The 25,255-nt window shown below is 40.7% G+C and overlaps 1 protein-coding gene across 6 annotated transcripts in view; it reads right to left on the reverse strand.

The window, feature by feature from the left end:
- Window positions 1–25,255, reverse strand: part of LOC116716214 (sodium channel protein type 2 subunit alpha-like) — a 39,205-nt gene that overhangs the window by 13,154 nt on the left and 796 nt on the right. For 2 of the 6 annotated variants that reach the window (XM_032557108.1, XM_032557114.1), the window contains exons 2-18: window positions 18,667–18,986; window positions 17,067–17,185; window positions 16,744–16,833; window positions 15,543–15,671; window positions 13,963–14,054; window positions 11,968–12,219; window positions 10,546–10,609; window positions 9,446–9,587; window positions 9,117–9,323; window positions 7,906–8,184; window positions 6,654–6,995; window positions 6,372–6,504; window positions 6,046–6,284; window positions 5,768–5,941; window positions 4,403–4,759; window positions 3,651–4,166; window positions 194–329 (exon numbers count right to left, since the gene is read on the reverse strand). In XM_032557108.1, coding sequence (XP_032412999.1) covers window positions 194–329; window positions 3,651–4,166; window positions 4,403–4,759; window positions 5,768–5,941; window positions 6,046–6,284; window positions 6,372–6,504; window positions 6,654–6,995; window positions 7,906–8,184; window positions 9,117–9,323; window positions 9,446–9,587; window positions 10,546–10,609; window positions 11,968–12,219; window positions 13,963–14,054; window positions 15,543–15,671; window positions 16,744–16,833; window positions 17,067–17,185; window positions 18,667–18,933 — 3,538 coding nt within the window. In that variant the 5' untranslated portion in view covers window positions 18,934–18,986. Of the gene's footprint in view, window positions 1–193; window positions 330–3,650; window positions 4,167–4,402; window positions 4,760–5,767; window positions 5,942–6,045; window positions 6,285–6,371; window positions 6,505–6,653; window positions 6,996–7,905; window positions 8,185–9,116; window positions 9,324–9,445; window positions 9,588–10,545; window positions 10,610–11,967; window positions 12,220–13,962; window positions 14,055–14,311; window positions 14,404–15,542; window positions 15,672–16,743; window positions 16,834–17,066; window positions 17,186–18,666; window positions 18,987–23,651; window positions 23,937–25,212; window positions 25,232–25,255 lie in introns of those variants that run through there. The other 4 variants (XM_032557111.1, XM_032557110.1, XM_032557113.1 and 1 more) reach the window with 4 other exon arrangements.

Consider the following 25,255-nt stretch of genomic DNA (forward strand, 5'->3'; position numbering starts at 1 on the left):
TGCAGGTGTTTTAGACAAAATGTCATCTTCTGTTCCATCCCGGTGACTATTTCTTGCCTGTCTCGCTGAGCATTTGTGTTCACTGTCACTCAGCTACAACAGGCTGCAGCTAAGCTAAAGCAGTTATAACGATTTCCTCTTTGACATAAAATGCGCTCACCTATCCCAGTCTAGAATCCCCCGACATCCTCACCTTCTGTAAAGCAGGCCTCAGGGTCCAACGACTCCTCTGGCTCCAGCTCCACAGATTCGGCCCCGTCTCCAGGGGGTCGAATATCCACTGTGCTCCCCTCTGACGAACTAAGGTGTTGGGGCTCTATGTCGAGCTTCTGCATGGACGGAGCAGAAGGCGGTAGGACACAGTCACACGATGCTGTTTGGGAGCATTGATGTTCATTGGTTTTAGGAGCCAACCGTCTGAGCTGCTAATCATGGTCATTCTCCGTTCATGTGCTCTCCACTGCGTACCTTTACTGAGAAGACTCTTATAGCTCACAGAGTTGGGCTCTTCTGAAACTAGCATCGTCATCGTCGCATGCAGCATCGATCAAATGTACCGACAGGCTTTGGCGTTAGCTTTGCCAGATGGCTTCGAATTAGATTATGCGGTGAGGCGGAAGGTTGGGTTTACAGAAATGCACTGTGGGTACGTTTGATGTGACCTCGCTTCGAGGACGAGTGCATGCAGTATTCCAGTGCATCATCAATCAAAGCCTGAAATAGTACCAAGCAGAACGTGGGGTCAAGTATTTTCATGTCCACTGAAAAAGGGATCCCAAATATTATCTGGTTGCTACACCATTTCCAAAGGTTTCTGTGGCTTACATGATGGAATGTTTTACCAAGTCTCTTTTATAAATCTAAAGCCACTCCAATAATGAGGAGACAGAACCCTTTCCTCAGTGACATGAAAACACATCATTTCCATTCCTTGAAAGCAGTGTAAAAAAGCTTCTTCTGTTTGAGTTGAAGTAGACGGATAACCACATTAGCTTACCAGCAAAAACCAGTACTGTGCACTGTTTGAAACACAGCATGTGCTGTGCAGTTGGTTTTGTGTTTCCTGTTTGGAAGACCTACCGAATTAGCACCGGTACATACCCAGAAAACACGCAGAACCTAATAGAGGACTCAAGCACTCTTTGGTGGTAGTAAAAGTAACACATAAAAGGACAACAGTGGCTCCTATTTTCAGGATTTTAAAAAAGTTATTTTAAATCCTAAAATGTTTTAGTTATTAACTAATGTACAATCTAATATCATCTGCATATTGTGAGACATTTTGGTGACACGAGGCCCCCTGTCTGTTTTCTTTGGGTGTTTTTTGGCCTCATGTCGGGGGTCTCTGAAGTTGGGGGTATTGGAACATGTAAACCTAGACAGTGCAGCAGCCCTGATTGCCGTGGGACCCAGCTAATACGGCATGGGAATGATGGAAGCATGCTGCTTGCAAGTGCATTGTTTTTATGGAAGGGTGTTTCCCTCCATCTCTCCGCTTCTCCTTCGCCACAGACAAATCTGTTTTAGCTGTTAGCCTCACATTTACAGCTTAAAACTGGCAGAATTTTTTAAATGTTTTTTTATTTTATTTTTTTTAGGAAAGTTTACCTTTTTTAACATGATGTAATCACAGTGAGACAAAAGTGGATAACACAAGCACCAAAGCCAAATGCTAATTAATTGTGTTTACATATTCTGTTTGGTTGTCTTTTTGTTTGTTTGAGATTTTTCATGATACTCGTCTAAAATATTATAACAATCAGCAATGTGTTATCTCTTTTGAAACTCTGCAAAACGTTTTGTTTTTTTTTAATTCATGTTTATGAAAATTAACTTGAATCTTTCATCATTCCACTATCGTTCAGGTTAAACAGGTAAATACATACAGATTTTCAATGTGTGTATGCATGGGGTCTGAGCCAGACAAATGAATTTTGTCTAACCACAGCAAAATTCATTCCTCCATTCCTTCTTGTCTACTGCACATTCTCCTCCGCCTCCTCTCTTCCTTCATTCTCAAGCTCAGAGTGTTGGATGCCAATCAAGTCCCAAAACCAAGTCAAAAACCAAGCAATGAAACCAAAAGCAAACATTATGCTTGATGAGTTTGTCTATCAATGGATATAAAAAGGTGCTCATTCATTAAATGGTTTGTAACTGCAATACAGCCTGATGCCTTGAGGTTAATTATGAGAGGGGAAAGGGGATTAAGGGAAAAGAAAATGATCACAGCATTGGGTGTGCTGCTGAATGGGGCAGGGAGGGGTAATAAAGCAAAGACGGTGGGGGTGGGGTGGTGGCTGGGGGTGGTAGGGGTGGGGGGGGCGGAGGGCAGACCAGGCAAAGAACGAAAATGGGCAATCCATTGAAGGTATGAGAAAAATATGTTTGTCTGTAAATGGCATAGGCAGTCCTCATGGTTAGTGCAATAAAGTGATCTTACAATTCTCTTCTCACTGAAAACCTTGAGAGCGTCTGTGAAACAGCTGGAATAACAAACGGGGGGGTTAAACAGAGTGAGTTACACACACCAACGCCAGCACATAACCTCATGCCACTGGCCATTCCATAAGGTCACAGTTAGAAGACTTAATCATCTCAGAGACACAAATAGAAACAAAATCTATTCACTGGTTATACTCAGTAAACACATGCTGGTGTCACTAAGCAAATATACATCTGCTAAAACATGAATATGTCCTTTTTTTCTTTGTTTTTAGCATATACAATGTAAAGAGCAGCAGTGATGTCAGGCAAATGATCCATATATGGAGCGTGTGGTGTCATGGACAGAAATAGACTCCTGGGTTGTTTTGAATCACAGGGAACTGGCACCACACCCACAGTGACAGATTCCCGTCACCAGGGAACTCAGTCCCGATGCTCTGTCAGCCAGACAGCAAATCAGGCTTTTAGCTCCAGCACAAAGGGCAAGCAGTTGCAAAAAAGGTTAAGTGGAAAATGTGTCATATCCTCCTGAAGTTTTATCTCCAGTACAGTCACAAATTTCTATGTATCTTCAAGTTTTGTGGGATAGATTGACATAAAGCAGTTCAGAATTGTGAAAACCATCTGTTTTTACCTCATGTGATCAGCTTAACTTTTCACAATTATTCTCTACTCTGTGATGGTCTGTCACATAAAATCCTTATGGGAAACAGGGAAATTTGTGGTCATATCGAGACAAATGTGAGAAAATGTATTTAAACACAAAGGCATAAATCACTAATTATGCCGTTAGATAAGACTTAGATGTGTGTTTACAAAGCTTACTGGTAAGGCAGCCCTCTCCAAAACAGTGAGTCATGCAGCTTGATGATAAAACATAAACCTGTTATTCTGGACAAAGACTAATTTGAGTCTCTTTTAGGCTGCCATGGCTGCCAGGATTCTAGGCTTGAGATAAGACTCCATTAACACAGCATGATGCATGTACATATGAGTCAGCACTTGTGTTATTTTCAAACTGCTTGACTCTCAGATAATTGTCTGAAAAGGCCATTTCTATGCAAACCTTTATATATTCACGCTCTCATTTGTATTGCGTGTTAAATAACGCAGACATCACGATTTAATCAAGCTTTAAGAAAAACGGCGACATGATTTTCTAAAGCTGACGGAGACGTCAGCCGCGTGGTGACCCGTCTTACCTCTTTGCTGCCCTCCACGTCAGAAGAGTCGCTGCTGAAATCCTCCGTGTTTAGGTTTTCAAAGTCCGACTCGCCCACAGCGATGGGCACGGTCACCGTAAGGCTGGGGTTGTGGATAAAGGACATGTAGTCGCATTCTTCCATTGGGTACTTGCTCGTGGTGTCCCCGCCTACCCCAACCACCAGCCCCCCTGGCTTCCCATTGCCCTCCATCATGTACACCCCACTGGGGTCTTTGGTGATCTCCAGTGGCGTGTGGTTGGAAATGCAGTTCCCCTTTCCGTTGCTTTGCAGGTCGTCCAGGGGTTTGCTCTCCTCGGCCAGGCCGGAACCCTTGCCTCCATTGAAACAGAGGCTCTGGAGGAACTGCCGCACTTTGGTTTTGACGTAGGAGATGCCCCGCTGGATGCGGCCAACGGCGATCTGGAGGTTGTTCATCTCGCTGTCGTCGTCGGTGGCCGCCAGGTTGTCTGCGCTGAACGAGCTCAGGAGGAGGGCCAGGAAAAGATTAAGGACCTGGAAGGAAAGTTATAGGTGAAGAATAATAGTATGAAAAAAAAAGAGTACAACCTACAGAAGAGGATTAAAATGATCACAAAAGATAATTTTCTGAATTCTGAGATTAAAGTAGAAATTCTAATAAAAAAATGTCAGATATCGGAGAAAAAATTTAATGTTTTTTTTTTCCCTTTGTGTTGCCCTAATCCTCTTCCGTAGAAACCAGAACTTTAAACACAGAAAACAGTTTGTACCACGAGGTTTCCGATCACCATGACCATCATGAAGACGATGATGCACATCGTCTGCCCCGCCACCTCCATGCAGTCCCACATGGTCTCGATCCACTCCCCGCACAGCACCCGGAACACGATGAGGAAGGAGTGGAAGAAGTCGTGCATGTGCCAGCGCGGCAGCTCGCAGTTATCCGAAATCTTGCACACGCACTCCTTGTAGCTCTTGCCGAACAGCTGCATGCCCACCACGGCGAAGATGAACACGATGATGGCCAGCACCAGCGTCAGGTTGCCCAGAGCGCCCACGGAGTTACCGATGATCTTGATCAGCATGTTCAGAGTGGGCCACGACTTGGCTAGCTTGAAGACCCTCAGCTGTTTAGAGACACAAATTACAGGTCATGTATGGGAGGAAGATCATAATCCAGTATGTATTTATCTGAACAGTAACGCATTATAATTAATCATCTTATTAGAAAAGAAATAAAATATAAAGCAGTTTTTCCTTTTGAATGACACCTGTACTCATATAGTGCCCTCTATAAGCATTAGTAATCATAGTAAAAAAAAGTAAATAAATTTGGCTTTCCTTATGTTTTGTGGAAGCCACTGATTGGTTGATAATCTCACACAAGAACAAAGGATATTTTGAAAAGGCAGTATTTCAGAAAGCTTGGTACTGCTGAGCACTTATCAAACAGTGCAAGTTTAATAAAACAAAAAGTGATTCACAAACAAACAGGTTTTAAAATGAACCACATCACCTCTATTTTTTTTAAGGTAGGGTAAATTGGTCTTAATCTACCTTATTTTAAACTCTCCTCAGCTGGTTTGAAACTAATTTTAGAATTTATTTAAAACAATTGCCATATGACTCATTTTACCTAAAACGCTGATAATTACACAAAGCTACTGGTCACAAGATACCATACTTATTTTAAACTTAACACAGTCCTGTTGTGACTGTGTTCTCCAACTAAACATGGGATGTGTTAATAGGTGGCTGTTCTAACAACTACTTGTTCTCGTCTCTGATACAATGTCTGCTTTTGTGATTTTCGTTTTTGTGTGTTTAGCTGGTTAAGAAGTTTGTGCACTAGCCACTATTTAGTATGTGTGGTGCCATTGTTTTTAGTATTTTTCTCAAATCTAGTCTAATATTTCTATCCAATCTGCTGTTTTTGGGCAATATTTAGTCTGAGTAAGCTTCATTAGAAAAACATGTCGAATAAAATTAGGTTGAAAAATTAAACAGGTTGTCAAAAACATTTGACTAAACCATCTAGACACAAGAAATACATTCCTCGCAGTCCCTGGAATGACAAGAATGTTCTAGGGGTTTCCCATTAACCTTTATAGATTTAAATAAATGACTAATCTTACCAATCTGAAGGATCTGAGTACAGACAGGCCTTCTACATTAGCCAAGCCAAGCTCCATAAGACTGAGACTGACAATGATGCCATCAAAGATGTTCCAGCCCTCCTGAAAGTAATAGTAGGGATCCAGGGCAATGATCTTGAAGCACATTTCGGCCGTGAAGATCCCTGTGAACACCTAAAATGGACAGAAAGAAAAAGCTGAACCCAAATTTGCATTATGAAAGGAAGGGAAAAAGATTCATAAAATTCTTTACGACATTAAGTGTAGCAAACACTCACCAGGTTTCCGATTGAAAGGAGGTTATCAAACTCTCTGGTCATGGGGTAATGCTCCATGGCCATGAAAAGAGTGTTGAGGACAATGCAGATGGTGATCGCTAGATCCACGAAGGGATCCATGACCACCATGCTGACAAACTCTTTGATTTTCAGCCATGCCGGACAACAGTCCCAAATCAGGCAGGTGTTGGCGAATCTATACCAGCAGGGTGGGCACTTCTGTCTCGACTCCTCCAGCTCTGGAAAAGGAGGAGTGTTCTTTGAAAATCAATCAACAAAAAGTGAAAAACGTAAGCTTGAAACGAGAAGCGCAGAAAGACGCTGACCTTCCATGGTGTTGGTGAGGATACTGGCTACGCTCATGGCTCTCTGGCGTCCCCCTGGTTCATCTAAATAGTCCATGGAAGGCTGGAGGAATCCTGATCGGCGCTTCTTTATCTCAGTATCTGTTGTTGTTCCCTAATAAATAAATAAGAAAATCTCAATCAGCCCAAAACTGGTTTAGCTGTTGGAAATTAGTAGAAAAAAGTTGCAGTAAACCAACGTGAACAAACCAAATGCTAAGGAGGGAAATGTTAAAATAATAACCCATAAAACAATAAAGTCACCTCAGGCAGCAGGAGACCTACAGGGGAGGTTGTTACAGGTGTCCCACTGACCAGCGACACCACGCCGTTGCAGTCTACGGAGCAGTGCATCTTTCCGTTGGCGGGCAGCACGATCCGTGGCGCCCCCAAGCTGGTCTGGCTGACGGCGCTGCAGCGCCGCTCCAGGCGCCGCGGCAGGAACAAGGACCCTCGGCGACTGTCGTTCTCCTCGAAGGTGCTGTGCTCGTCGTCGGCGAAGTCGTTCTCGGAGCCCATGTCGCGGGCTCGGCCGCGGAAGCTGAAGAGGCTGGCGCGGCTGTTCCTCCGCGGTGAGAAGAGGGAACCGCGAACGCTGAGGAGAGACTAGAGAGACGCAGGAAGCGTGGAGGTACTGGGATTTGTAGGCCAGGCAAAATCCCATTTGTGCAACAAATTGTTGTAAAAATCTTTCAAGTCAGAACACAAGCATAAATAAGAAAATATTATTTAAATATTTGCATCCTTACCCTTCAGATAGTATATTTTTAATATTCCCCATTAGCCAGTTTAACTTCAGGATGAAAGCCATTTTTCAAGCCTTTTTAACCCATTACTGCTGTAGAATCTTACCCATTTTTTGGACTTGAATGAACATTTTGTCACGTCAAATGTTTTTAACTTTACTCATCCTATTCATAAACCTTTAAAGTAATAATATGTGTCAAAATCAGAAACTGAGGACTTTGCTGTTTGCGTGTCTCAAACCAGCCATCAACTGGAAGAAGATGAGGATGTGAGACAGACTGAGACTCGTCTTAACGATTAGCGTTAGCTTCCACAATGTTTTATGTGTTTAGCTGTTTAGCGTTACCTTCTGCTGATTTTTTCTATGTGTTTCACTTTTAATGTTAGCTTCTGCAATTATTTATGTGCATGTGAAAGAAAGATTTTGCTGAAATATTCAATGATCAGTTGCAGTTCATGTCAAAGGAGGTGACACCAGGTTATCTTACAGGGAACCAGAGGAAGAGGTGAGTGAAAACAAAAGCATGCCACACTTTTCAGATTTGTTTTTGTAAATGTACCACTTTCTCTTCCCTTCACAATTCTATTGTTTACCGATCTATAACACAAAATCCCACAAAAATGAATTAAAGGTTGTGGTTGTAATATGGAAATGTTCAAGGAGTGTGAATACTTTTGCTGGGTTTTGTCTTTTCACTTGTCAAGTTTAATTAAATTAGCTTTTAAATCCATGGTCCATATGGATCTGCCATGTAAAGTTGGAACCTACTTGGTTGGGTGAGGAGCATCTTTTCTCATAAGAAAGACGGTTGGCATCGATGGAGAAGCGGAAGCTGGACCTCTTGATGCTGTCCTCGGACATGGACTTGTGGAACTTGTCGCACACGCCCCTCTCCTCCTCCTCCTCCCGCTGCTTCCTCTTCTTCCGCCTGTTGCGTCGCTCCTTGGCACTTTTCGAGCTCAGCTTGGACGTCCCCGAGGAGGACTCGGAGGTGGGGCCCCCTCTCCCGCTGTACTCGCCGCTCTCCGTGGCTGCTGCCGCGGCAACCTGCCAGCCAATCAGAGCACAGAGACAGTTGTCATGGAGACCCGGCGCCTGTCTCGGAGCGGAGGAGAGAGCCTGGCATGAAGAGCCGAATCAGCCTCAGACGCCTTTCTATAAATGGACGTCTGAATGTTTTCACCCAAACCAAAACATTTGGTACAGATGGAGGGGTACGACGGTTCCTCTTTGCTTCCGAAAAACAAGAGAGACAAAAATCTTAGGCTCTAGACAGCATTGAACAAAACGCCACACATATTTTCCTTCTGATTTACTACAAGATGGAAAGAGCCTCAACGAAATGCCAGAAGCTGCTCCCACATAAAACTGAAGCTGGAACCTTCAGCTGCTGTAAAAGTGAATGCACTGCCAAATATGTCACGCACTTCTTCAAGTATTTAAGCATTCGCTCCAAGAAATCTTTTTTTTTCCTGTCGTTTAAAACACAATGCAAACAAAGCGAAGGAACGAGGATTTAAATGTCTGCTGCCAGTGTGTGTATTACAGGTAATAACACACCACTGAATTAAAGAATGTGTGTCATCTGATGTTTTCAATACATGCTAAACTAGAGAGTCAAATAAGCAGTGACATTTTTAAAATTGATTTTCCCTGCAGCATCTTTTCCATTTTGGCTCCATCTTTGTTTTACAAATAAAGACATTTTGGAATATGTTGTGTGTTTTGTGCACTTGGGTTTAATTAAATACTTTCACAATCTGGTAAACATCAAACAATAAACCCCCGGGTCTCCAAGGCAACTCTGCCTCACGGTGAAAGAATCAGTCTGAGCACTTTGCATCTACTGAATACTAAACAAACAAATCGGAGCACTCAATAGGTTCTGCATATGTTCCGATTTTCAAACCAACAAAAACAAAATGTTTGCCTTGATGTAAAGTTGAATGTGGCAGGGGGGAAAAAAAGAAGCTTTTTACCTGTGCCTCCTCCTGCTGCCTTTTCAGCTGCTCCAGCATGGCTTGGAACTCCTCCTCTTTCTGCTGAGCCTCCTCGATGGTGGCCTGGTTCTGTTCGTCGTAAGCCATGGCTACCACAGCCAGGATCAGGTTAATGAGGTAAAAGGAGCCCAAGAAGATCACCAGCACAAAGAAGATCATGTAGGGTTTCCCTGCAGCACGCAAAGTCTGATTCCACCAAAGCAAAGCAGAAAAACTAAGTTGGCTTTTTTTCTTCTTTTACGTTTCTCTACATTATTTCAGTAGACGATAATGTAAGTGTTGATGGTGAAATGTACTTTCTGACAGACCTGCTGGTAGAGGTTTTCCCAGAAGTCCTGTGTCATGAGTCGGAAAAGGGAGAGGAAGGCCCAGCTGAAGGTGTCGAAGCTTGTGTAGCCATAGTCTGGATTACGGCCCGTTTTCAGACACATGAAGCCCTCTGGACAGAGTCTTCAAAACACAAAACAGAGTTAAAAATGACCTAATTTGAAGCAAATGCCAGCCAGATTTACAGGAAACCCAAGGAACTCAAGCAAAATAAAAATATTGACACCTTTGGTCATATTACAGCCAGTGGCAGTTTTTGATCTTGGCAGTTGCCCAGAGTGTCATTGGAAGATTGGGAGGCTCAGACAAGCGCCTAATGTTTAAACACCAAGGCATCTGTGAGGTAAGCAGCTGCTTATGCCCCCCAGACCACTAGGGGGACCCCAAAAGCATGAGGCTAGCGTGATCATTTTAATATATATATATATAACATTGAGTAATGCAGCTGTTAGTTGGGAAAATATATTAAACTTCTTAACTTGCTTAATGTAAAGTCAGTGGGGTTTTTTTGTTTGGTTTTTTAACTGATGTTACTTTCAAATAGTTAAAATAACATGGCCCACTTTAAATTCCACTGCGCATTAAAAAAATCAAAAATATAATTTTTTTGTTTTCTAAATCAATAGCCATGATGACATCAGTAAGATGTAGGTTAATTATAAATGGTGCTAAAGATAGCCAGTATGTTTTATACATACCACAAGAGTAGCTTATGAATGATGAAGCATCTGGTGGAGACATATTGGTATAGGGGGACCCAAATAAAAATATGCTTAGGACCCTAATAATGCTTAGGCCAGCCCTGCGTAAAAAATGTAACACCTGTGCCCTGAACACGTTTTCTTTTTTATTTTTGAATGACCAACTGTAACTCGCAGTACTTCTTCTCTGAAGCTAGCAGCAAAGCCATGTTTTAATCTTGAAAACAAACGCTGTCCTTCTTAGTATGAACAAACAAACCCAGTATTCAGAAGGAGTAGTTTGGAAGCTTGCTGCACTTTCTGGACTTGACTCTAACTGGGTCTGCTCCGCTTTGCTGTGCATCTAATTGACCACATAAATAAAACATGTCAAGTCTTACCCGGCACCGCTGCCGTTTCCACAGAGCAGAGCATCCCTACGGCCAGGGAGGTGATAGTAATTACCTACAGAGGAGGGCAGACAGAGGGACAACAGTCTGAGCCGCATCATACAGGATATTAAAGAGACGGAGCAGAACAGGCATCCTGTGGCTTTTGTGAGCGAGGATTAATACATATCTATGCAGAAATATTATGACTACTTCAACCCTGTTCACATGTTGTGATGTTTTGAAGAATTTTATTGTATTTCAGTTGATAGATCAACAGCTGCATAAGGCTGACTCAGAAGAAATTAGACGTGGTTTACAGTAAAATATTACAAATCTGAAATGTGCCTTTTTGTTCAGCCAATATCGCATCAATTACATTTGCTTCTGTTGGGCTGTCTCCGCCAATTTTTTTGACATCTAGGAACATTTTTTGTGTTCATATTGAAGAAAAGCATTCCCACAGCATGATTCTGCCACCACTATCTTTCAGTGTCTGGAGAATGAATTTTCCCAGAGTTGTTTGTTGCGTTTCTTGGTCTTCCTGTTTTGGTTTGTTCTCTAAAAAAACCTCTGAGGTGGATGTATACTGATACACAGAAGTGGACTCTATTTATGAAATAATTTATTACTCAAGGCAATTTGGTTGCAGTGGGTTTAATTTCAAGTTTTCAGAATTAAGGGGGCTGAAAACAAATGAATGCCACATTTTTTTAAATCATTTTTTTTGTGAAACAATTTTAAAATGATGTAGCATTTTCTCAGCTTCCTAAGATAAATGGCTTAAGTCATCTTTTGCCAAAAAAAATTTTTTTTAAAGTTTTTTATTTAAAAAAAAAATCATTTTGGCAAAAATGACTTAGAACATTATTTTAGCAAGGTGACTATTTTCCTTCCACTTCACCATCACTGACTATTTTGTGTCGGTCTGCTACATAAAATCATTACATGAAAATTGTGGAAGTAATATCAAGAAAATGGGAATAAGCTCAACAGATGTAAATAATTTTAAATGCAAGTCCACTTTTTATATCCATCTAGATTGGATTTCTTCTTAGGATTTTCTTGTTTCTCTGACTGTAAATTAAAATCTCGCGCCCGTTCCAGCGGCTGAGCTACATCCCAACAACTTGGTTCTAATCAGCTTTGTCTGCCTCTGTCGCCTTGTTTGTCTGCGACTCTGCCTCGGCTTGTCATGTAGCTGGTGCGTGTCTCCTTGGTGTCCCGCTGGCGGTCAGTGACTCACTCTCCTGCAGCACTTTAGGCTGCTCATGCCACACAGATGGGCTACGGGAGAATGACGGCTGCTGGCGAGGGGGCGAAGAATGGAGGGAGGGGGAGGCTCTCGTTGTCGGGACGATTATCCGCCCCGCAACTCGCAACTCGCAGATCGCTGCGTCCGACATAAGCTAACCCAGCTGCATGTTGGCTTACTCTCATCGCTGATGAACTCGGTCCAGTTCAGCGTGGCGTTGAACAGGCCAGTGTCGTTGCCCGTGATGCTGGAGTTGCTGCTGCTGCTGGCGTTGCTGAAGTTTGGCACGCGCACGCACTTCTGCCTCAGGTTGCCCATGAAGAGCTGCAGGCCGATCAGCGCGAAGACGCTGAGGCAGAACACGGTGAGGATCATCACGTCCGACAGCTTCTTCACCGACTGGATCAGAGCGCCAACGATGGTCTTCAGGCCTAAACCGGGAGGTGGGGCAAAGTTAATTAATCGCAGTTTGACCAGAGAAGACACAGTTATTAATAAATTACAGTAGCAGGCAGAGAAAGTTCCTGTATTAATTATCTGCTGTCATCCAGGAATCAAGGTGACAAAGTTTGTTTTTTTTTTGCTCAGTTTTGTTTTTTGAAACATATAAAAGATTCCAATAAAATCCACTGATGAATCTAAAAAATAAGTGGAGGTGTGAATACTTTTGCACTCCAGCATTGATTCATTTTCCTTCTGATAACTTCCTGTTGCTACGGCTTCTATTGTTTTCTGTTGGTTTCTTAATGTAGAAAACAAATGTGCAGGTTCTGGTTCTGTGTGCTTTGTAGTGCAGCAAAACCAAAACAAAGAGAATTTAAAGTCAGACTAAAGCAAACGTATAGGTTCATGTGATTAAATGGCCAACTGCCTTCCTAAAAATGGTGATAATCGCACTGCAAATAATTTTACTGGATTTTTAAAGGGTAGAGAAAGAGTTCAAGTAGTCCTAAATAGGCCTAACAACATGTAATCCACGAGCTGGTGGGCTAAGTTCTCTGGCTTCAGGTCGGCTGTTTAGCAGAATTTAAAGAACATATTTGCAACGTTAAACATGATATGGATCAGATTTTTGTTTTTGAGTTTTGTGGATGTTCACAGATATCGACTGTCGCAGAAATTCAGCTCTGTATACAACATCATTTTGTCCAGAACACACACCATCCCTCCTATTTATATATCCAAACCATCTGGTTACATTCTCCTCTGCTTTACTCAAACTCTAAATATTTGTTTTAACAGCTATTTAGTAGATATTTTGTTACAGTCATCTTTAAGTAAAGCGCTAACGGTGTGTTACAGTGCCATTCAAAAGGTTATACACACTCATCAAACATGAGTGTCACTGTTTTGGAGTCGTACATGATGCACTTGAGTTGCTTTTTTTCCCCCACAATTCAATGATGATGAATTATCAAATATGGCGTTAGGTGTACAACTTCTTAAACAAGTAATGAGGGTGTAGGTAGGCGTGTACTTTTCTAACCATTTAGATTAGAGATCATTTGCATTCGATTAAAACTTGCTGTAAAATCATTTCATTTATCTCAGAGAAAAAAAAGGCTGAAATGCATCATAAGACAAAACCTATCATGACACCCAATTAATGTATGAGTATGTAAACTTCTGAACCTAGCTATGTGTGTTGTGTGTTAATTTGTGATGTGAAGTACCATTTTGTACCACTCACTGTGTATTTTTACCATAAAAACACACAACATTGAACGAGACATGCACAGGAAAACAAGGTAAGGAGGAACCCTGCACACACACACACACACAGGCACACGCGCAGAGCTTGCCACAAGAAAATCGGCTTTTGCAATGTCTCATGCAAAAAAGGAAAGAAAGAAATAGTGCACAAACTCTACTTGGAAGGCTCCCAAGGCAAGAATAGATTTTAACCAAAAAGAATTCTGCCTTAAAGGATGTGTCTTAAAAGCAGAGAATCCTGTCAATCTGTGCAGATTGGAGCCAGATTCCAGCTTTTACTGGCCTTGGGACGAAGGCAGCATGAGGGACGGCGACAAGCGTCGTCAGGCTTAGCTATAGTGAGATGAGCTGAGAGGAGGGGTGGGGGGGGCGGGGCGGGCGCATGGGTTTAGATGTTAGCGAAATGTCAGTTAGCCATTAGCGTTGTATGTTAACCTTATGGGCCTTGATGGCTCTCTCACCTGGGATGACTGAAATTGTTTTCAGGGCTCGCAGAACCCTGAAGGTTCGCAGTGCTGAGACATTGCCCAGGTCCACAAACTCTGTGACATATCTGTAAGGGAATGCAGTGGAAGGGAAGGAGGGGGGGTGGGAGGGGGAGGAGGGTTTTTGGAAGGGGGGAAAGGTGTGGGACACACACCCCACATACGTACACGCATACACAAATCAGACATCCACCCACGAGGCGTTACGAGACAACAAGGAGGGTCACGGGGAAAAGAGGGGGCGGGGAGAGGAGGGGGACGGCAAACGGTCACACACAGAGGACAAATGGCAGGAGTTGCTGGCAGCAGGTGCTGGCGCCCTTACCTGGGATTACTGAGATAGTTTTCAAAGCTCGCAAAACTCTGAATGTGCGCAGAGCTGAAACATTGCCTAGGTTTACAAACTCTGTTATATACCTGCAGGATCAAATGCACAGTTACTGCAAAGCAATGCACAGGCAAACCTACTGCTCAAGACATAACACATGGGAGAAATAGTCCAGCTTCGGAAAATGTGGGATAATAAATGGGAATCTGGAGCACAACGCTAGAGATGCACCGAGGAAACAGCTGGTGATCGCTTAGAAACTCAAACGTCACGACACTACCAGGTCAAAGTAACAATATTCTTCAGAGTTCTTCTGAAAGAGGGAAGAAGACTGCTCCTCTTCCTGATATTAGTCATTACATATCTTAAAAAGTTCTCTCAAAGGAATAAGCACAAGCTGCGTTTTCATTACAAATGTGCACAAAATTTGTTGAAAAAATACAATCTTGCAATTGTGGCGTTTCCATTAAATAAGAAACACAATTAAAATCAAGTGAATAAGTTTGTTCACGTGATAAGTCACTAAAAACCATGGTCGCCCAACTACCTCCTGTCAACTACTTCTTTGTGGTTTCCTCCAGTGGTAACATCTGGTTGTCAATCACGTGACTCATGTGATGTGAAAAGTGTTTCCATTGCAGTTTTGTCAAATAAACCATTTTCAGTACAGCCAAAAAAAAAAACACATCTCATCCTAGAGCCAAAACTTTTCAAAATTTGCAGGTTCCTATTAATTAAATTTATCAGATTGTGAAGCTGTATGGTCAATGGAAATACGACTACTAGACAGAATTAGCATTAGCATGTTAACCCTTGAAAACAAACTCCCAAGAGATTTGAACTGAGCCATAAAACTCTGATCGGTGCATCTCTACATGATACAATATATAAGATACAAAATCTTTACCAACAAAAAAGCATGCACTGTAACACTCAAGGCTTTGTCTTGCACTTTAAAGACAAATAGCTGGAATCGCTGAGGCGTGATTCAAATATGGGCCAATGTGCCTGCTTTAGGGGCTCACATCCATTATGACAGAGTACATTTATGATTCCTAGCCATGCTTTCAAAAGGTACACTACTAAGCTTCAGATTACATTCTGTTCATCTTCTCACATTCAGGATGTATTAATCTTCTGGGCCGATTAGCATTAAAAACCTTTGACTCTGTAATCTGTGGCAGATAATTTCAAGATAATCCTCACAAGACTCTGTGGTCATACTTACGCCATGAGGATGACGCTGAAGTCCAGCCAGTTCCATGGATCCCGCAGGAAGGTGAACTTCCCCACACAAAAGCCCCTGGCCAGGATCTTTATTAGGGACTCGAAGGTGTAAATCCCTGTGAATGTGTACCTGGGCGGCAAGGTGAGGAGGAGAGGAAATGAAAACACACGCAGAGAGAAAAATTGGATCTGGCTGCAACCGGCAATGAGAGAGAGAAAAGCTAAGTCAAACACAGAGCAGAATTCAACCTTCATGCTACACACAGTGCATTGCAAGAGAATGCATCCCCCTTGTGACAATCACAAATTTCAATGACAAGTATTGGGAGTTCATGTCACAGACCAACACAAAGTGGTGAATAAATGTGACGTGAAAGGAAAATGATACAAGTTGTCCTAATAAAAGTCTAAAAAGTGCAGTGTGGATTAGTATCAAACCCTTGGGCTCACATTCAATCAGCACCACATGTACCTGGCAAATGATGAAGTACCATGTGTAGTTGGTCAAAAATGAATAATTTGGGTTATGTAGCCTGTCACAGGGGGAGATGGATATTTCGAAGTTGTATTTTCACCATGTAATTCATTCATTCTTCGAGTTTCAAACTAAACATTTAATTACCATGATAAATAATTTATAAGCAAAGCATTTAGCTCCAATTTAAATATTTAGTTAGCAAGCTAAATATTTAGCACTTGCTAAATATTTAGTTTGAACTAAATACTTAGTACGCAAGCTAAATATAATTGAAACAAAAGTTTTAGTTACTTAGTGAGATAATTTTTTTTGATTATAATTAATTCATTTTGTTAGCTAATTATTTGGCTTCAAAATAAATATTTTGGCAAGTTAAATATTTTGTTAGTCTCAGTAACTAAGTAGTTTACAAATGCTTGATGGTGAAAGCTAATAAATTACCAACACAATTTCATTAACAAACTCCGTATCTAGTTTACAAACTAAACACTTAGCTTGATGTGACATTTATAAATGAATGAATAACATGTTGAAAAATGGAACCCCATTTAAAATCCCAAATTAATGCTGTTCATTTTTCACTGCTTACAAATGAAACCCTATATAGAACAGGTCAGTTGGTGCTTAGTTTTGTGTTTGCATTGTGACAAACAGTGGAAAAGCTGAAAGAGAATGAACACGTCTCACTATTATTATAAATCTTAGTGGACATCTGTGCACTTACTCTACATTCTTTGCCCACTCTGGGGGGTTACTCAGGGTCATGAAAGCACAGTTGGTCAGGATGGTGAACATGATCAACATGCTGAACATCGTAGAAGCAAAGTTAAGGTGCACAAGGAAATCGACTGATTGAAAGAACAATAAAACCGGTCAAACAACATCTAGCCAGACAGCATTTAAACTAACACTGACTGCCCTCTGGTTGTATTTTAGTGATGAGTAGATCAACAAAGCATTCAGAGCCACACAGTCTTTACCAGCAGCTCCTTTAACTCCCCTTTAATCCAAATCGAGCTGCATCCACCATAAACTCTGAAAGGATATGAGTGCACTAAAACTTTAATAGCTATCCTCCTCAGAGGGTTGAAGGGGTTTAGGATGTACAAGGCAGAAGTGGCATTGAAACGGAAAATTGCCTTCCCACGATTCAATACTATGAAGGTCTGAAAGACAAAAAAAAAAGAGCCAAAAAGGTTAAGATTGCCATAGAAAACATTGTACAGAATGTGATGCACAATGACCATAAATACAGAAACTGAACATGGCTGCTCCTGAAAACGTCTCCATGAATCAAATTGTTACAAAATAAGATAAAGAAAATGGATTATTTGTTTCTCTATTAAATGTGATGCTGAATGCCAGGTACATACTTCCATAAAGAATATTAACACTTTATCTTATCTACTGCTGTGCTATGCAGGAAACAAATAACTGGTTTATCTAAATGATGCTAAATTGCCCAGTTTTTATCGGATTTATTGTAGTTATTACAATACGAAATAGTCATGCTTTAATTGAGTTTTTATCTTTACTAGAGAGAGCCATATGCCTTCAAAAATGGTCACTACAGTGTTGAGGATGTTATTGAATATGGAGTAACTTTCCTACTTCATTTTATGGATTGAATGAGTGACATGAAAGCCTTTTTGTGTGTAGGTATATGTTTGGGGTTATGTACTTTGTGCATCGTAGGATTTATTTTTGTAAGGTAAAACCATGCAGGGTTTCTTCGTGTAAATAAAACACTGTTAAAAATGCATGTGATGTCATTCCAAGATCTGAGTCTTGACGCTAAATTAACTTCATAGTAGGTAAAACTAATCATATGCTGGCTTCAAGAACATCATGTTCATGTTTACGTGTGATAAGTGTTTTAATTCAACAAGATGTTCATTACTTTACATGCTCTGATATGGAATATTAACTTAAACAATCTGAGAAGGTAATTTATTTCTGCTAATCCACTCAAGTCAAACTCATTCTGTTTTATTACACAGTAATAGCTTTGTTTGTGGCAATTTTGATGATTGGATTTTGTGCTGATGGATGGACAAAATCCAGTTTCTCTGGCAAATAAATACTAGAACTAAAACGTATAATTATGTTTCAATCTTTCCAAGTTTCACCTTCTAAATGGAATTGCTGAAATACATGAACTTTTAATAACGGTCCACTGAAATGACATGCATATGTATGTTAAGTCGGGTTATTTAAATTTTTATTTGCCCTATCACTAACTAAAGGTGTAGCTTGAAGTGGATATCATGTAAATTTCTTTGAAAGGACATGGATGAAACATGAAACTCCTGGAAATGCAGCCATTGATTTTAATGAAGCATAAAATTATTACTTTTTAAACATGACACTAACCTTGAGTTACAGATGGATTATTCTGACTTTTTTTTAATAGAAACCAACATGCTGAAAATGTTCTGTACATAGTTCATGAAACTTTCTTTGCAAATAAAAGTTTGATCACTGGAGAATAAACGTCAACCTTTCATGAAAAGCTGGAGTCTGAAGAGTTACAATCATTCAAACTTGACTGCATGAGTCATTCCTTATTCTGAAGGACAAATGAATGTTATTATGGGAATGTGTTTATGCTCCTTTGTTTCTCTTGCAGAGACTGAGTGAAACAGACCTTCTGGTTGCTGTAGAAGGGGTCCAGGTCCTCCAGAGGGGTTGACACCAGGCCTGGAGGGATGTCCCCGTAGATGAAGGGCAGTGACTTCCCCGCCTCCAGGTCGCTGTTGGGCTTGGGCCCATTTTCGTCATCGTCGTCACTGCGGCGCTCCGCCCGGGGTCGCTGGGCCTCCTCCTCGGCGATGCGCCTCTCGATGGCGGCCAGCGACTCGGGGACGAAGGGGCGGAAGCTGTCTGGTCCGGGCGGTACAAGCAGCTGCGCCATCTTGACATCCTGCTCCTTCAGAGGGCAACGAGGGGCTCAGCTATGGAAGAGAGCTGTGGAGAAATAAGTGTTGGAGGGGTGAAAAACACAGGGTGTTGTCATCACTACTCTATTAAAAGCTCTTATTTTGACATGAGAACCTGCCATCACATCTGGATAGATATTAGAAGTGAGAAACAAGGACGCAGCGAGCCTGTTTCACATGCTAATGCTTCAGAGTGACTAACACTCCGGGTTGCCTTTCTGTTGAACACAATAGTCTGAACATGTTCGGTTTTATAACGGATGATGATGTGAGCGCCACGGAACATGAACCGCTTCACATTTATCCATAGTCTTTTTCAGACAGAGCCCTGAGGAGAAATAAACTGATACAGCCCCGAGGAAAAATATTCTCACCCACTGATTGTTTCCACTCCGCTTTAAACAATGAATGTTTTCCCTCCTTCATACATTTAAGTGCGACTTTATTGAAGATTCTTCAAGAAGTTCAGAAAAATAACAGACAACCCGAGCTGGGAGTATTCTCTTTGTGACAGGGTCTTCAGTTAGAAGCTTCAACAGATTTGCTGTATTACAAACTGCTACAGGAAATCGCAGCCATCAGCATCTATAAGAACGTTGAAGAAAATGTGTAATATTATACATTAAGTTCAAGTTTATTTGTATATTGCATGTCAGAAACAAGGCAGCTCAAGACAGTTATTAATTGTTAAACAAGCAATAAACATGACATTTTGTCAAATGCCATCAGATAAATCATCAATACACATCAAATATTTTAATCAGTGTTCCATTTACTATTGACTAAAAGGTAACTCTAAACCGGTGGGGGTTAAAGCCTTGGTTTGAAGGAACTCAGTGTTTCAGCCGTTTTGCAGTTTTCTGGAAGTCAGTTCCAGATTTGTGGTGCGTCATTATAAAATGTAACTGTCCTCTTGGACTGCTAAAGCATTTTAGAGTAGAAATGAATTCCAATCTCTGTGCCAAAAACTAAAATTCCAGTTTGTGGTCATATTGTGGAAACCTTGAAGGGTTGTGAATACTTTTGCGAGGTCATGTGGACAGTGTAAGGAGACGGGTAGCTGAGGTAACCAACGTTACATGTTGTTAACTTCCTAAAATAATCAATCAATTTTTTTTATTTTTTTTTGCTAAAAGGGATTTTGGCAATAAATAAATAAAAAATAGATAAAATCACTTTGGCAAAATTTTACTTCAGCCTTTATTTTAGGAAGGTAATGATATAAGAGAGAATAGAGGTATAAATGAACTGTACAGCAGCATTAATCTAACTAGTCCTCCCTATGCAGCTCTATATCTTTGTCTTTTTATCACTGTGTTCTGCCTCTCGCTACCAGTGCTCTCTGTAGACTCAAAGGACATTTTGTCCCGCAGTAATTAACAAGTAGATGGCTTCAGATTAGAACAGGAAAAAATTAAAACCTCATCGAAAACATTTAGAATAAACTAGCGCGATGAGCTGCTGCCATTTTCTTAATCAGTAGCAGCACCAGTTCTTCCCCACTGTCCCCCCTCCCCCTGTCAACACCCAGGCCCGGTTTGCTCCCACAGGACAAGTGGTGAGAAGACACACAAACAAGTTCCTCAACAAAAGAGAAAAAAAAACCCTAGTGAGCCATTATCACCGGCTGCTTGGTGCTTCCCCTTGTGTGTGCAGTATTATTTCTAGAAATCTCCCCATCGGCCGGGACTCAAAAGAAGTGATCCCTGCTTGATTCGTCACACGCCGTCAGTCAACGGGTGTTTCTGTTTTAAAGAAAGACAGACAGTCGATACGAACAACCAAATGCAGCCAGTAAGCCTGTCACGATCAGCAATCGATCAATTAATCGCATCATAAATGAAAAAATGAAACTGAGCGCGATAATTCCCAACAATCGTCAGAGATGCTCCCTGTTAATATCGTTGAAAAGCCACCATTTTGAGAAACGGCGCAAATATTTGACAACCAATATGAAGTATTTAGTCTGCACTACCTGCCACTTGTGCCTGTTTTCCCTGTCTAAGATGAATAACTATTATTTTTTGAAATGCAATTGTGGTCACAGACACCTCGTAATCCATTTTGATTATTGTTGTTTTATTTTGGATATTTAAAATGTTTTCTGGTTTCTGCTTTAGAAAGCAGAAACTTGAGTGGGTGTACTCACATTATCATGTCATTATTACTATATTAGCTAAAAATGATCTCAAAAGGACAATATTACAGTTTATTGTAATCATTTCCAGGACAATTTTAACATCCAGCAAAATTTGTTTTCATGACAGACCTAGTAGTAACTATAGATAATGTTCAGATAGATACTAGAGATGTCTGGTAATATGGTATGAAATGATAAAAGAAATCTATTTTTCTGGGAGTATTGTGATCTGGGGCCAGAAATTCACTGACTAGAAATAGATGATCTTCTGTTTGACTAGACTAACTGGTGATTACTCAGGAAATTAGAAAAAAAGTCTGATCTTTCTCTCTATTAGTGCAGACATCTTGCCAAATAAACACTTTAAGGTTGTGATTATAACAACACTCTTCTGTGTGGAAGTGTTTACTGGAGGAAAACAAGTCACATTTAGCCATTTTGTACATCAGTCAGGGGATTTAAAATGAAGTCATAATTGTCATAGCGATTATATTGGTAAATATTGTGATGATCAGATCCAATATGTGCCTATTTTCTTTTGTCTTTCTCATCTGTGCTTTATGGGTCTGACAGAATGAGGCATCTTTTTCACACTTAAATCTGCTGCAGATTTCAAACTGTGGTCAATGAGGATCTTTGCGACAGAAGATCCATTAAACACATCCATGTGTCCTAAAATCTCCCAAAGGATCTTGTGTTGCAACGTGTGGCTTCATGGCTTGTCCAGCTGTTTGTAGACGCATTAGTCCTCATCTTCACCTCCGACCCTACACCTCTAAGCGTAGCTGTCATGGTGGCCGTCTGTGCAGTCAAATTTAACATGACAGACTGGTAACATGGACGGCCAGAAGATATTTCTGCTTATGGAAAGATTACATAGTAAGATATGATCTGACTCACACATACAAATACTAACTACAGATGTGAGCGACATACAGTCATCCATTAATTGTTATTCTTTATAGAATTAAATTATTACAACAAAAAACGTCAATGCAAATTTCAGGATAATTTGTTCAAACTACTGTAAATAGAAGCAATTTGCATTGACCTCATAAGAAAATAATAAAATGTGAAACGTGAAGTTTCAGAAAATCCACTTATCTTAATCAGTATTCCTAATTCTTCCAAAAAGAGTGATCAAGTATCCAGCTAGGTGTGTGACTTGCTAAGAAGGCTTGAATCAAATATTAGTGGTATATTTTCAATCATACATTCTTATGCGAATGAAAAATCTATTAGAAATTCAAAACTTTTCCACTCAGTTAAGTCTAAAATGACTGCAGCTGTCTATCGTTTGGTCATTCCACCCAGGAAAAAAAAAAAAAAAGGTTTGAAGAAACTTTTTTTTCGTGAGGATCAAAATCGTCAAGTTGAAAACTCTGGTTGGCTTTTTCTATGTATGAGAACACAAAAATGAATGTTTTGTGTTTTTCTTCATCCCCTTGATAACAAACAAAACAAACAAGGTTTTACTGAATTGAACAAAATTTATTTGGGGATCGTTGTACATCCAAAACACACAGTCTGCTCATTTCCTGGATGGATTTTCTCATAGCACAATTCTGCTTCTCGGTAAAAACTGCTGGATGTTTGTAGTTTTGTTTACTGTGATTTTAAGAGAAATGCAAAAACCTGCTTAATAAGAATGTGACATCTTTGTGAAAGTAATGATAGTTTAAGAACACCTAAGATTTAAGGGAAGGTGACCAGAGTCCTGCTGGATCCTCTTGAAAATAATTTATTACTGTTATAAAGGTAAAGCTACCTGAAAGTATGGTTGGCATGCTAAAAGGCTAGAGCATCATGTCAGCAGAGGACTGCTTACTTTAGACAAGTTTTACTGAATAACGAGCAGAATGCATGTTTAAAGTTAACTAAAAAATAATGCTAGCAAAACATCCTAATGTTAATAATAATCACAAGCCAGGCCGGCATTTGAAGGGTAAAACTTTCAGCACATTACTGATTATTTATTATGCATGGAGAGAACGACGTTTAATAATAGCATCTGATTTTTAAAAAAAAAATATATATACATAAATACATAATACTTGTGTGAATATTTTTCAAAAGTAACAACTTTTGAAGACAGATGGAAGCAGTTAGTCAAAAATGGTAACTACATACAGAGTCTCAGGGTAGTCTTCCTCTCTTTAACATTACGCCTCCTTTATCAGTCTTCATGCTCATGATTTTCCATGGACAGATGGTTCGCTGTCCATGGTGCTGAAGAAGAGGAAGGCAGCTGTCTCCAAAACAAACAAATGGAAACCTCGATTAAAGTCGCTTATTTTTCTGCTGAGGGTTGTCTAAAGCCTGCCGTAGAAACCCAGCAGAGATGGGCCGACATGTACAAGAAGCTGCTGCTGGCGGAAGAAAACCCGTTAGGTACTTTTAATTGGCTGAATTTCAGAGAAAGTGACCTTAGAGCAACTCTGACAACGTTTCCACGCGCTAGAACCTGACACGCAATCAGGCAGAAACTCCGCGCGCTGATTTCTTCCAGCGTACACGTGAAGGTTGACGAGAAAGAAGAAAGTCGGACGGTACCTGAGTTGTCGCGACTTCACAATGAGCCACAGCAGCAACAGCAGCAGCAGCTGTCGCCATGTTGACGACGTCTCCGTGTTCACCTCAAAAGCGTCACATTCGCCACTAACGAGAAGCACCCTCTGGATACTCCCACAGCAAATACACGATGAAACCTCCACAAGAGTAAACACTCAGGACGGTATAAAACAAAAAGCCCCGTAAGCGTGGGTATTTGCACGCGCACACAGGTGGGAGACTAACCGAGGTTGAGGGTTTCATTGGCTTTAGAGACGGAAGAGGCAGCAGACACCCTCCACTGCCACCTCCTTCTGGAAACCGGCTGAAGTTGGCTTCTGATTCAAACCACTGAATAAAGAGCTGTTCCGCATATTTTGCTGACTCCTATCCTCCTTGTTTCAAAACATAAAATGCCTGAAAAATGGCTAAGTTGTTCTGTGCCAGATTGTTTTATATTTGGCTATGTAAACAGTGCTGTTGAAAAAGTATTTCCACCTGTTCAGAGTTTTTCCTATTTCCTCTTTTGTCACTTAAAAATGACAGATGCTGCTGTCAGAAATAGATAACGGTCAACCTTTATTTATTTGTTTTAGATAAACATTAAGTCTCACCTGGTGGAGGTCATTCAGGATATTTTATTAATGCAAAGGATTTCTTAAGAGGCATAACGAAGATTGCTTAAATTATTGTGCAGCAATGTTAGCTTCTATTTAGCAGAGCATGTTTTCAGTTAGTGGTATCAGATACAAAATAAAACTTTTTTTTTTTGCTAAAACCTAGCCTGAAAAAATAAAATAAATGACACCCAACGGTAATATTTATATACTTTTAAAGATAAATACAGTTGTGGATGTTTCATTATGTGTTTAATCACACAGGCTTTTTCATTTTTCAAAATAGCTGATATATGGTCAAATACATTACGTTCTATTATAGCTATTTTGTCTGTTTGTTTCCTGTCAAGCTGTTAAGCATGGCAGTGGCAGCGTTTGTGCCAGGCAACCAATCAATGTTAATGAGCTCTAGCAATATTGCCAAAAAGAGAGGTTGTTATCCAGCCAGAATCATGTCTGAGCTATCTGCATCCATAGTTCTGAAAGTGAGTGAAATAGCCCTTTAAAGGCGTTTCGAATCGCAAGGCAACTTCACTGTCCTCTAATGACCCGATCTGGAAAGTGCAAAATGACATTATTGCCAAGCAGACAGAGGACGACCTTATTTTTGATAGTTTTAACCTAATGACACCTTATGCGTTATTGACGAGTTTAAAGATGGCGACTCTCAAGAATGACGAGCAAGGGGGAAAACGACTGGTTTGTAAATGAGTAAACTATACATGTGAAAGGTGATCTAAAAGTGACAGTCGAACAAATGGTTCTGAATGAGTCTGGGCGTGTCCTTCCCAGATGTGTGTGCACTGTTGTCATTTCCTTACACACACGCACACACACGCACCCACACACACACGCGCGCACACTGATTTTCCAAAAATAGATGGAGGAGCTTTTTTTTCTTTTTCTTTCTCCCCCTGTCACCTCACTCACACGTAGGTCTTGCCTACCTGTTCGAAACCTGGATGAATGTTGTCCGTTTCTGGGTCACAC

The sequence above is a fragment of the Xiphophorus hellerii genome, chromosome 24 (genome assembly GCF_003331165.1).
Source record: "Xiphophorus hellerii strain 12219 chromosome 24, Xiphophorus_hellerii-4.1, whole genome shotgun sequence".
NCBI classification, from domain to species: Eukaryota; Metazoa; Chordata; class Actinopteri; order Cyprinodontiformes; family Poeciliidae; genus Xiphophorus; species Xiphophorus hellerii.